Genomic DNA, 12,954 nt, shown 5'->3' with positions numbered 1-12,954 from the left:
TTGGAGAAGAGACAGGGATCTTAATGTGGGCTGTCAAGTCAAGTATGGGCTAGAACTCTGGTGGACTTAGCGTCCACTAAGTGTCCACTTACTGCTGAGTTGTTTGGTGACATCAGAGACAAGTGGTCTATGACGATTGTTTCTGGTCCCCAATGAGCTCCATTGGTGTTTAGCGTTGGAAATCAAAGAGGGTCTTACAGAGTTAAAGATAGCATATGCTGGTTATTGCTCACCCTCCTACTGTGACTACAGATAGAACACTATCTGGTGAGTAAGGGCAGTCTGCCACTCAGAAATGGGCTGAGATCCACTCTTACAATGAGTAAGAAAGGGAAATTAGAGACAGACTTGGGCAAAAGTCCAATGAAATCATAGAAGCATGGCTTATCCGACTAGCAAAGGCGAGTGCTATGCAAATTCTGATGTAAGATGACAAGGAATGGAAGTCATTTGGGTGTTAACAACTGACCCCATGCTCCAAGCCACTTTGGCCACAACCCTTCTGGTCAGTGAAGTGGATACGGAGGAGGAAAATATACGGACAAATCAGGGCTTGTTGCAGTGGGTCTTTACAGCTATAATGAAACCATGACCTGTCCAAGATAAAATCCTGTCCCCTGACAAGCACCCTTGGACAATAATGGGAGAGTCTATTACTTCCTTTTAGTCCCCTGTGACCTCAGTCTGGATTCATATGGAGAGCATGCATGCCCAGATGATGAAACAGTCACCCAAAATCAGATTGAACATTTGCTCGACACCAGCAGCCTATGGCTGAAACCAGATCTTCTCTTGCTCTTCGGGGATGTCTCTGGGAAACTCTTCAGCTACTGCGCAATCATTTCCCCAGAATGGAAACCTTGGCAAAGGTCAAGGTAATGCACTACAGGCCCAGGTAGGGGAAGAAACGAGCCATAAGGCCGTGTGGGCTTGGCTACTATGCCAGGGGTCCCAGAAGAGGAAAGTGATAGCCTTTCCATGAAGAAAAATTGTCTCTTGTTATTGGGCTCTGGGAAGGCCATGGGGCTTAAGAGATTTGGGCTTTAACTGGGCTATTTTTGGCATTTCCTGGGGGCCAAAAAGAGGAGCACCAAGAGAGCCCCAAACTCCTGTAGAAGCATGGGGTTTGTTCCATTTACTCTTTGACCCAACGCTTTCAGCGCTACCCCTAAACCCCTTCAGAGACAAACAGGACAAACTAGGTTAGAGGCCAAGGTCCCTCCATCCCCAGGGGAGACCAGAGGCCCTATGCAGTGTGCTGGGAACTAACAACAACCATGGCTGCCAAACCTCAGCCCTCCTGAACATGGTGGCACAGGCCACTGGGATACTGGGATGTGCCCAGAGGCATGGCTGAAAACTCACTCTTACTAGATTTGGAAATAGCTCTCAAATTGGACAACAGACTGAGGTAGTTTGGGGGTGGGACCTTTTAATTTTTTTTTTTTTTTTTTGGCCACACCGTGTGGCATGCGGGATCTTAGTTCCCCGACCAGGGATTGAACCCACACCCCATGCAGTGGAACTGCAGAGTCCTAACCACTGGACTGCCAGGGAAGTCCCCAGGTGAGACTTTTTAAGCTAATACACACCCAAGTGGTTGTAAATAACATTGTTGAATGTATTGTGGGAATAGATATTTGAAGTATGTTTAAGACTTCTTTTGATTGTAAGGAATGTTCCCAATGGAGAAGTGTCATGATTAGGATGGTGGTAATTAGGATAGGGACAACTGGTCACCGCTCCTGACCTAGCCAAGTGGTTACCAAGAAGCAGAGGGCTATGGATGGGTAAGTGGGGGGGTGCCACAGTCCTGATCAAGGAACTAGTGGACTTAGGGGTGCTCAAGGAAATGAGATCTTTTTTTTTTAATAAAGGAAATGTAATATTTAAATTAATTAATTTATTTTTGGCTGTCTTGGGTCTTCGTTGCTGCACGCGGGCTTTCTCTAGCTGCGGCAAGCAGGGCTATTCTTCATTCTGGTGCACAGGCTTCTCATTGCGGTGGCTTCTCTTGTTGCAGAGCACGGGCTCTAGGCGCACGGGCTTCAGTAGTTGTGGCACTCGGGCTCAGTAGTTGTGACTCGTGGGCTCTAGAGCGCAGGCTCAGTAGTTGTGGCGCATGGGCTTAGTTGCTCCACGGCATGTGGGATCCTCCCGGAGCAGGGCTCAAACCCGTGTTCCCTGCATTGGCAGGTGGATTCTTATCCACTGCGCCACCAGGGAAGCCCCACAAGGCCACTTCTCATCCGTCTTCCTAGTTTCAGTTAAGTGTAGTCCTTTCCACCTTGCCCCACCCTCCTCCCCACACTTGGAGTGTAGCTGCAGGTCATAAAATTGTGTGACTGCAGTTGAGTTGGCTTCTCAGCCACAGACAGACCTACCATCGTGCTGCCTGTCATCTGGTCCCTCTGGTTCAGTGCTGTCCTGTGACGAGGGAAAGCCGACACCATGCTGGTCTTGCATTTGCTGTCTGTGTGAGTAATGGCTGTCTGGATCCACTGGGGCTTGTCATCCTCTTACTGGCTAGGTCTCATGGAAGTGTGGTAGGCACACCTGGCAGCTGCACAGTGATTTGTGCAAAAGGATTTGTGGCCTTGTTAGCTACCAGGCTGCACTTAGGGATTGCTTGACCTCTTGACAGAGGGGAACTTTTTGGAGTGATGAGAAAGTGATATTTTGATCTGAGTGGTGATTATACTTGTATATCCATTTATATACATGAGCAGCACACTTAAGACTTGTGCCATATATTGTAAGTTGTATCTCAGTTAAAAAAAAAAAAAGAAAAGAACCACCAGAGAATCAATAAGAGCTCTTGAAAATAAGATTATGATTGCCAAAATGGAAAATTCAGTAGACAGGTCGGAAGATAAATTTCCCAGAACACAGGACAAAACAGAGACACAGAGGATGACGAACCCAGCCTAGGTCTACCACCTTAGTAACAGGCATGCTAGTTGGCAAATAAACCTAGAAAAATGTTTCTGATGGTGATAAAAGAAATGGGAGTTAAAACAATGAGATGGGTTTGTAAATCTGGTTAATCAACCAAAAAGTTTTTAAGCAATTTTCAACAGTTTGTAATTGGCGGTGGAAACTGGCACAACCCTTTTGGGGAGCAATAGAACGCCAAGTATCATCAGTCATATCAGTCCTTAGCTTTGGCCCAGGTAACCTCACCGCTGAAAGTTTGTCCTAAGGTAATAGAAAGAAGACATGTGGAATTCATGGAGATGTTCACTAGCGTGGTTTATTATGCTGCAAAATTATAAACAACCTAGATGTCCAGTAAAAGAACAAGCAAGAAAATTATAGGCCTTACAGGAGGCAGGCACGGAAAGGGGCCGTGATTAACGCACGGTACCAACAGGAGGCAGCACCCCTTTGCCTGAGGAGCGTAACCGCATCTAACCGCATCTAATACCTACACCAGAACCGGGAGGGAGCTGGAAAATGTACTTCACCGTTCGGTTGGTGAAATGGAGGAGGAATGTTTCTACTACTGCTAATTAATGAGCTTACTCTAGGAAGACTCAGTAAAACCTCAAGCTGCGCGCGCCTCCTCGCGGACCCGCAGCTCTTCCAGGTCGCGTCCGGGCTGCGGCTGCGGCTGCGCACTGCGGACCCTCTGCCGGCGCCGGGGGGCCACGGCGCAGACCGCACCGGAAGCGCCGGGCCAGCCCGCCGGAGCTGAGCTAGGGACGCCAGTGGCCCGACTCGCCCGGCTCCGCGAGGCGCACCGCAGGCGGAGGCGGGGCCGAGGCGAGGAGGCGGGGCTGGGGTGGCGCGGGGGCGCGGCGAGGCTGTCCCCGCCCCGCACGCCGCTCTGCCCGGCGGCCTCCAGCGTGGGGAACTGGCGCCGGCGGCCTGGCCTCTGTGGGAGCGACTGGTGGGCGGACGCCCGCCTTTGCCTGCGTCGCTGCCTCCGCGCGGGCCGCCCTACCCGGGGATGTGAGGGGCGCAGCTCGGCCGGCGGGGCCCGGAGCGGCGCGGAAGCTGGCCGCAGACGGTAGCGCGCTGGGCGGGCGCGGGCAGGGCTCCGGTTGCCCCGGCCGAGGCCAGGCTTGAGCGGCAGGAGCGCGTGCGGCGCTTTGGAGTCGGAGGCGGCCGGAGCTCCCGCACGGGTCAGTTGCTGTTGCGGTCCTGGGGCCCGGCAGAGCCGGGGAGGGTCGAGGGCCGGGAGGGGGCTGGGCCGGCGAGCGGGCGAGCAGCCGAAGACCCGGCGGCAGGTGCCGGCCTCCCTCTGAGATCCAACTCTCTCTCCCCAGCTCCACCTACTTTGGCCTGGACTCAGCCTCCCAGGGCTAAAAATATTGCCCGGAGGCTCCTGAGCGGAATAAGATCGCGCTAAATAGGGCACAACGCTGCAGAGGCGACAGAGCTCCTCAGCCCGAGGGCTGGAGGAAGACTCCTGAGCTGCCGCTCCCGCCGCCGCTCAGCCGGCAGCTAGCTGTCTCCCTCCGCCCAGCAGGCAAGTGCGGGCCGCGGGCGGTGGCGGAGGACACTGGTTCTCTAAAGTTGCCCCACAGCCGAGCAGCTGTGCCTGGCTTTTCCCTACCCAGGTTATCTTTGACATCAATCACTGGTGGCTTCCAGGGGGTCCCCTAAATGCTCTGTAAGCAGAGGCTGAAAGTTACCCACTGCAGGAGTCAGAGCTAACAGGGAGAGGACTCTTTATGTTAGAAACATAAGCTGTGGCTTCTTTTTTTATTCATTCTGCATTTCTGAATCAGAGAGCAGCTGTGCCAGTCACTCTTTCTGGTGAGTACCAGTCTGATGCAGGCGGGCAGGGAGAAAGGCTTTCTTGTTAGTCTCTTGGGGCTTTGTCTATATTCTTTAAATCAAAATAGATACCAGTATATTCCTCTGAAATTAGAGGCACTTGGCCAGGGAGCTTGGACACCCACGTCCTTTAACTGGCTGTGTCTTTCTTGTAGGCAAGCTCTGTGGGCAGCTGGTTATAATCAGGAAGTTGTATGGCGAACTCAGGAGTCACAGCTGGGAAGTTTTGTTTTCCGGGAGTGTTTTTTAATAGCATCTGCCTGGGAGAGAGCATCATCTCCACCCTAGGGGCAAAGCTGCTACCAGGACCAGGCAGGACCGGCCTCAGATGTGCCTCTTACTAGTGCTTTCTGTGTCTCAGCCAAGAGAATACGATCCAGGTTGGGTCAGGATCCATAGCCAGTGTCGGAATTCGGTGCTTAGAAGCTTTCTTTTCTTTGGTGTTCTTCGGGAGCAGCCCTCAGGAACTCCTTGGGGCATTTGGTGGAAAGGCCACCAAAGGGATTTTTGCCTGCTGGAGCTACATGTGGTGTCCCTCCGGCCAGGTGTGTGTGGAGGCCAGTATGAAGCTGAAAAAGCAGGTGACAGTGTGTGGGGCTGCCATCTTCTGTGTGGCTGTCTTCTCACTCTACCTCATGCTGGATCGAGTGCAGCATGATCCCACCCGACACCAGAACGGTGGGAACTTCCCCCGGGTGAGTCATGCCTGATTGCTGATCTCTTCATACACAAATCATCTGGGATCGGGTTATTGCCCCAGCTGGAGAGTCATGTCAACCCAGGGCAAGAACATTCCTTCCCAGCAGGCAGATTTTCTAGAAACTCAAAGCTGAAAGCAGTGATGGCAAAAAGAAAGGAGGGAGGGAAAATGGCAATATGTACTGCTGCTCTGTCCTCCTGAATTATTGGCAGACATTGCTAATGGATTGCAGCATCCCTTCCCACTAAGCCCCAGTGCAGTCCTTGTCAGCACAATGCTCCTGAGAGGCAACGCCGATTGTTGAGAATAGGCATGGGAGGTGAAATCTTTGCCATCCATAAGCTAGAGAGTGAGGGTACTCCCAACCCAAGTGGATTGCAGTCTTCAGTAGTGATTCACACCTCTTCCCTTATCTGACCAGAGCAATCCAGCCCTGTAGGCTCATGGTCCTGCCTTTGACTGGGGAGGGAAGGATCATAGTCAGGCCTCAGGTTGTGGGCTCCATGCAGAGATCCTTCTTGTGGCATAAGGAGCTGGGAGTGATTGCTTTCTGGTTTTTTTGGCAGAGTCAAATTTCTGTGCTGCAGAACCGCATTGAACAGCTGGAGCAGCTGTTGGAGGAGAATCATGAGATCATCAGCCACATCAAGGACTCTGTGCTGGAGCTGACGGCCAACGTGGAGGGCCCACCTGCCCTGCTGCCGTACTATATGTCCAATGGCTCCTGGGTGGTGCCACCAGAGCCCCGACCCAGCTTCTTCTCCATCTCCCCTCAAGACTGCCAATTTGCTTTGGGGGTCCGGGGCCAGAAGCCAGAGCTGCAGGTAAGAGTCAGAGCTGGCAGGGACCCATAGTGGCCATGGCTGGGGCACTGAGCTGTTCTCCTGCCTGGCAGATGCTGACTGTATCAGAGGAGTTACCATTTGACAACGTGGATGGCGGCGTGTGGAAGCAAGGCTTTGACATCTCTTATAGCCCGCACGACTGGGACACTGAAGACCTGCAGGTGTTTGTGGTCCCTCACTCTCACAATGACCCAGGTGAGGGCCCAGCAGACCTTGGGAGCCAGGGTGTGGAGTGGGCTTTCTTTTTTACTTTTTTAAATTTTTGTTGGAGTATAGTTGATTTAAAATGTTGTATTAGTTTCTGCTGTACAGCAAAGTGAATCGGTTATACGTACACACATATACATTTTCTTTTAGATTCTTTTCCCATATAGGTGTTCTCAAAGTATTGAGTAGAGTTCCGTGTGCTATACAGCAGGTCCTTATTAGTTATCTGTTTTACGTATAGTAGTGTGTATATGTCAGTCCCAATCTCCCAATTTATCCCTCCCCCCTCTCCCCCCGGTAACCATAAGTTTGTTTTCTATATCTGTGACTCTATTTCAGTTTTGTAAGTAAGTTCATTTGTACCATTTTTTTAGATTCCACATGTAAGTGATATCATATGGTATTTGTCTTTCTCTGTCTGACTTACTTCACTATGACAATCTCTGTATCCATCCAAGTTGCTGCAAATGGGATTTCTTTCTTTTTTTATGGCTGAGTAATATTCCTCTGTATATATGTACCACATCTTCTTTATCCACTCCTCTGCTGATGGACATTTAGGTTGCTTCCATGCCTTGGCTGTTGTGAATAGTGCTGCAGTGAACATTGGGGTGCATATATCTTTTTGAATTATGGTTTTCCCCGGATATATGCCTGGGAGTGGGATTGCTGGATCATATGGTAGTTCTATATTTAGTTGTTTTTTTTTCCTGCGGTACATGGGCCTCTCACTGTTGTGGCCTCTCCCGTTGTGGGGCACAGGCTCTGGACGCACAGGCTCAGCGGCCATAGCTTACGGGCCCAGCCGCTCCGCGGCATGTGGGATCTTCCCGGACCGGGGCATGAACCTGCATCCCCTGCATCGGCAGGAGAACCTCAACCACTGCGCCACCAGGGAAGCCCCTATATTTAGTTTTTTAAGGAACCTCCATACTGTTCTCCATAATGGTTGTACCAGTTTACATTCCCACTAACAGTGTAGGAGAGTTCCCTTTTCTCCACACCCTCTCCAGCATTTATTATTTGTAGATTTTTTGATGATGGCCATTCTTACCGGTGTGAGGTGTTACCTCATTGTAGTTTTGATTTGTGTTTCTCTACTAATTAACGATGTCGAGCATCTTTCATGTGCTTTTTGGCCATCTGTATGTCTTCTTTGGAGAAATGGCTATTTAGGTCTTCCGCCCATTTTTTCATTGGGTTCTTTTTTGACATTGAGCTCCATGAGCTGTTTGTATATTTTGGAGATTAATCCTTTGTCCGTTGCTTCATTTGCAAATATTTTCTCCCATTCTGAGGGTTGTCTTTTCGTCTTGTTTATGGTTTCCTTTTCTGTGCAAAAGGTTTTAAGTTTAATTAGGTCCCATTTGTTTATTTTTACTTTCATTACTCTAAGAGGTGGATCAAAAAAGATATTGTTGTGATTTATGTCAGAGTGGTCTGCCTATGTTTTACTCTAAGAGTTTTATAGTATCCGGCCTTACATTTAGGTCTTTAATCCATTTTGAGTTTATTTTTGTGTATGGTATTAGAGAGTGTTTTAATTTCATTCTTTTACATGTAGTTGTCCAGTTTTCCCAGCACCACTTATTGAAGAGACTGTCTTTTCTCCATTGTATATTCTTGCTTCCTTTGTCATAGATTAGTTGACCATAGGTGCATGGGTTTATCTTCAGACTTTCTATCCTGTTTTATTGATCTATATTTCTGGTTTTGTGCCAGTGCCATACTGTTTTGTTTTGTTTTTTTAATTAATTAATTAATTTATTTATGGCTGTGTTGGGTCTTCGTTTCTGTGCTAGGGCTTTCTCTAGTTGCGGCGAGCGGGGGCCACTCTTCATCGCGGTGCACGGGCCTCTCACTGTCGCGGCCTCTCTTGTTGCGGAGCACAGGCTCCAGACTCGCAGGCTCAGTAGTTGTGGCTCACGGGCCTAGTTGCTCTGCGGCATGTGGGATCATCCTGGCCCAGGGCTTGAACCTGTGTCCCCTGCATTGGCAGGCGGATTCTTAACCACTGTGCCACTAGGGAAGCCCCATACTGTTTTGATTACTATAGCTTTGTAATATAGTCAGAAGTCAGGGAGCCTGATTCCTCCAGGTCTGTTTTTCTTAAGATTGCTTTGTCTGGGGTGGGCTTCCTGATGGCAAAGGTAAGGGAGGGACAGTTGAAGAAGATGGTGGCATCCTCAGGGGACCCTATGTTGGCTTCCCAGGCTGGCTCAAGACCTTTGACAAGTACTACACAGAGCAGACCCAGCACATTCTCAACAACATGGTGTCCAAGCTGCAAGAGGACCCCCGGCGGCGCTTCATCTGGGCGGAAGTCTCCTTCTTCGCCAAGTGGTGGGACAACATCAATGCCCCAAAGAGAGCAGCAGTCCGAAGGCCAGTGCCAATCGGGAAGGCAGGAGGGCTATCCTCTGGGCCCTAGGATGGGTGTGAAGTCCTCTCCTGGAGCTGCAGGTGCCAAGGTGTCAGGGAGAGGCAAGGGGAACCTTGGCAGAGATGAGGAGTGATGGTAGAGGGGCCAGGAATGAGAAGGCAAGAACTGACTTGAGGGTCACTAGCGTTAGGAGAAATCAAAGTAGTGTGAGCACAAGGAAGAGAAAGCATAGGGCCTGGCCCCTGGAAGCGCCGACAGAGATCCAGGAATAAGCAGAGCCAGGACAGCATGGAGGTTGGCTGGAGAGAGGAGGGCGCATGTCTGTTGTCTTGGTCCTGGGTTTGGGTGAACTGGCTCAGTGAGGCCAGTACACACAGGTCCCGGCATCTGGTTGGCAGCACTGAGCAGAGGGTCTCTGCCCCAGGCTGAGTGTGAGTCCTTAACTCCAGGCTGGTGGGAAACGGGCAGCTGGAGATTGCAACAGGAGGCTGGGTAATGCCGGATGAGGCCAACTCCCACTACTTTGCATTGATTGACCAGCTCATTGAGGGACACCAGTGGCTGGAGAAAAACCTCGGTGAGTCCGGGCTCAGCAGTGGGAGTCTGCCCCCATAGCTGGGCCCAGAGGACAGCAGGGGGCTCTAAGGCACAAGGATTGGCAGGGAGTGCTTCTTTTCTAGGCTAATTCCACCAGCGTGGGTGTGGTGTGATGGCAAGACGGGATCTGGGGCCCCTGTGCCGGGAGGCCAGGCCCTGAGACATTCAGGCCTCTGGCTTCCATGCCCCTGCCCAGGTGCAACCCCGCGCTCAGGCTGGGCAGTGGACCCCTTTGGATACAGCCCCACCATGCCTTACCTGCTGCGCCGTGCCAACCTGACCAGCATGCTGATTCAGAGGGTACATTATGCTATCAAGAAGCACTTTGCTGCCACCCACAGCCTGGAGTTCATGTGGAGGCAGACCTGGGGTAAGGCCAGGTAGGGTGGAGGGGGGTCACAGCAGTGGTTCCCACTGGGAAAGGGCAGGGTATCAGAAATAAGACCCATCTGTCCTTTAGAGCAGACCAACAAACACTGGTGCAGACCGTCAGAAGCTCTCTCCTTCAGGTTAGGTGGGGATCACATTGATCTCTGGCCTCTGTGGAGCCTGCTGTCTGTCTCCTGGAGGAGCTGTGGGCTCCAGAGCCCTCCCTGTGTCCTGACCATTGGCCTGCATGTCCTCTGCAGCCTTAAGTCTGGTTCACGCCTTTAGCTGGAGCAGATCCCCTTCCACCCCCGGCATCCCTGTGCCCAGCTCCAGGGGCTGACTGCTTGGTGTGTTTTCTATAGATTCGGACTCCAGCACAGACATCTTCTGCCACATGATGCCTTTCTACAGCTATGACGTCCCCCATACATGTGGCCCGGATCCCAAGATCTGCTGCCAGTTTGATTTCAAGCGCTTGCCCGGGGGGCGCATCAACTGCCCTTGGAAGGTGCCACCCCGGGCTATCACAGAGACAAATGTGGCCGAGAGGTACTTGCTCCCAGACCTGGACTAGGTGTGGTGGTGTCATTTTCACTCTGCAGAGGAGTCAGGAGATCTGGTCTGGGCTCTGCTGCATGGGGGCTTCGGGTTCCACATTCATAAAATGGGGGTGGGCTCGGTTGGTGAGTTCAGGCCCACAGCCCTTGCAGTGATGGTTCCTTTACTGTGTTTTCCTGGAAAACTAGAGTGAGTGGCTCTAAGGAACCACCTTTTCCAGAATGGTTTTATTTTCCCAAATGAGTATGTTTTCTAGTGTCCTAACAAACTGTCGGAGCCAGTGGACTGACTCTGAGGCAAGTAATTCTCAGATTAGATGCAGTGCCTTACAACCTTCAGTCTGGTATGCCTGCATTAAGCTCAGGCCTCCTGCCTTGGCTTGAAGTCACCCGGGATCCTCAGTGCTCTGTGCACCCAGAATCCCATTCAGATGCACATTCCGTCCCACCCAACAGCCTCCAGCCTCTGAGAAAACAGACCTGTTCCCTTTGAGAGAATCCTTAGGGACCCCAAAAGATGTTGCTGAAATCAGCTCCCCTGGGAAAAGGTGGATTAAGAGAGAGCTAAACAATTATTTAGCCAGAACTGGACTGGCCTTAAGAATATAACAAGTTGAACGGGTTTTCATGTTGCAATCCTCCGATTTCCATGATGTCCAAGAGGTGAAACATGTGACCAGAAGGGAAAGAAAGTGGTCTTTTGTTTCCAGAATCCAGAAATCTAAATGCTGATTCCAAGCAAGAATCTAGGGCTTTTAAGGCATGCTTTTTCTGAAAGCAGCAGCTGTGATCTATAGATGCCAGGCCAGGTTTACAGAGAGCAAGTCATGGGAGATAACCTCATTTTCTCCTTTAAATTTATTTATTTTATTTTTGGCTGCGTTGGGTCTTCCTTGCTGTGCGCGGGCTTTTCTCTGGTTGTGGTGAGCAGGGGCTACTCTTCGTTGAGGTGCGCAGGCTTTTCACTGCGGTGGCTTCTCTTGTCACAGAGCACGGGCTCTAGGTGCGCAGGCTTCAGTAGTTGTGGCACGGGGGCTCAGTAGTTGTGGCTCACGGGCTCTAGAGCACAGGCTCAGTAGTTGTGGCGCACGGGCTTAGTTGCTCCGCGGCATGTGGGATCTTCCCAGACCAGGGATTGAACCCGTGTCCCCTGCATTGGCAGGTGGATTCTTAACCACTGCGCCATCAAGGAAGCTCTCGTTTTCTCCTTTAAAGGGCTTACAAGGATGATAAATTAGGGGAAGGTGGTATTTGAGGAGTCCTTTCTTGAGAGCAAAATGGAACAGAACAAGCTGCACCAGCATGGCTAAGTACATTAGTGGCTGGTTGAACTGTAACACCCATAACATGCCAATTACCAGGCTGGTCTAAAAAGAGAAAAGAGGCTTTAATGCCACAGGTCTCTGTTTTTCTGTTGATTACATTAATGACTTGGATGAAAAAGGAAATAATAAATGTTTATGTAGAACAGTGCCAGGCACTGTTCTAAGTGTTTAACAAATATTAATTCACTCAGTTCATTGTAATTCTCATAATACTATGACAGTAGGTACTGATGTTTTTCTCATTTTATAGAAACTGAGGCCCAGAGAGGTTAAGTAAGTTGTCCAAGGTCACACAGCTAGTGCATACAGATCTAGTGTTGGTGTAGTCCGGTCCCCAAGTCCAGGCTCTTCAGTCTAGGGCTGTGCTGCATCACTAACTGGTGGCAAACAAAGCGGGAGTGTCAGAGTCAGGATCCCAAAAGATCTCAGTAGGTTGGGACGAGGGTTGAACCTAACCAGATAAGATTAGATAAATGTAACTTCTACCCTTAGCTTCAGCAAACAGAATAGGAAAGTTCAGGATGAGAAAATATCTTGCTGGGCCTCATGCACAGAAAACATGATCACTGATGTCAGCATGGTGGGGTGACAGTGGGGGCCACCAGACATGCCTGTATAAGCACACGGCTCCAACGGCAGCTCTGGCCAGACTAGAGGGTGTGGCCTGCCTTCCCCTGAGCTCCCATATTTAGCGCTGGGCCCCGCACTCTGGGATCCTGGCAGATGGGCTACTCAAGAGAACTGCTGGTGACTGGATTCTCAGCTGCTATGTAGGGACCAAATAGAGGGGCTGGGATTGCAGAGGCTGATGAGAAAGCGCAGGGGAATGCTTACACATCTTGGATATGTCTGAGGGACCATCATGGGGAAGGAGGACTGGTTTGTTCTTTGTGGTATCCAAGGGCAGAACTGGGGCCAGGGAATTGAAGCCATGCATCAGGAAGAACTCTCTAGTTGTTTGGAGAACACTGGGCTCCCTGGGACTGGGTTTCACCCCATGAGGTATCTACCCCCAAGCCGAGTGACTCTGTGACGAGGATGTATCAGAGGGCTCCTCTCAGGCTGGCTCTGCTCAGGATCCTATAATGTGAGACTCCATGTGGGGCCCATCCCCCTTCCCACCTGCAGGGCAGGCCTGCTCCTGGACCAGTACAGGAAGAAGTCCCGGCTCTTCCCAAGCAACGTC

The 12,954-nt window shown here is 50.8% G+C and overlaps 1 protein-coding gene across 1 annotated transcript in view; it reads left to right on the top strand.

Annotated features, from left to right (window-relative positions):
* The first annotated feature begins 5,348 nt into the window (after positions 1-5,348).
* MAN2A2 (mannosidase alpha class 2A member 2) overlaps positions 5,349-12,954 on the top strand; it is an 18,246-nt gene continuing 10,640 nt past the window's right edge. Inside the window, exons 1-8 of the mRNA XM_007470546.1 lie at positions 5,349-5,480; positions 6,052-6,309; positions 6,381-6,525; positions 8,751-8,922; positions 9,370-9,497; positions 9,714-9,887; positions 10,249-10,435; positions 12,897-12,935. Of these exons, the coding sequence (XP_007470608.1) occupies positions 5,349-5,480; positions 6,052-6,309; positions 6,381-6,525; positions 8,751-8,922; positions 9,370-9,497; positions 9,714-9,887; positions 10,249-10,435; positions 12,897-12,935 (1,235 nt within the window). The remainder of the gene's footprint in view (positions 5,481-6,051; positions 6,310-6,380; positions 6,526-8,750; positions 8,923-9,369; positions 9,498-9,713; positions 9,888-10,248; positions 10,436-12,896; positions 12,936-12,954) is intronic.

This window comes from Lipotes vexillifer, unplaced genomic scaffold (genome assembly GCF_000442215.2).
Source record: "Lipotes vexillifer unplaced genomic scaffold, Lipotes_vexillifer_v1.1 scaffold412, whole genome shotgun sequence".
In the NCBI taxonomy this organism is placed as follows: domain Eukaryota; kingdom Metazoa; phylum Chordata; class Mammalia; order Artiodactyla; family Lipotidae; genus Lipotes; species Lipotes vexillifer.
The sequence above is the reverse complement of the archived record's forward strand: the minus strand, read 5'-3'. Positions and strand labels throughout refer to the sequence as shown.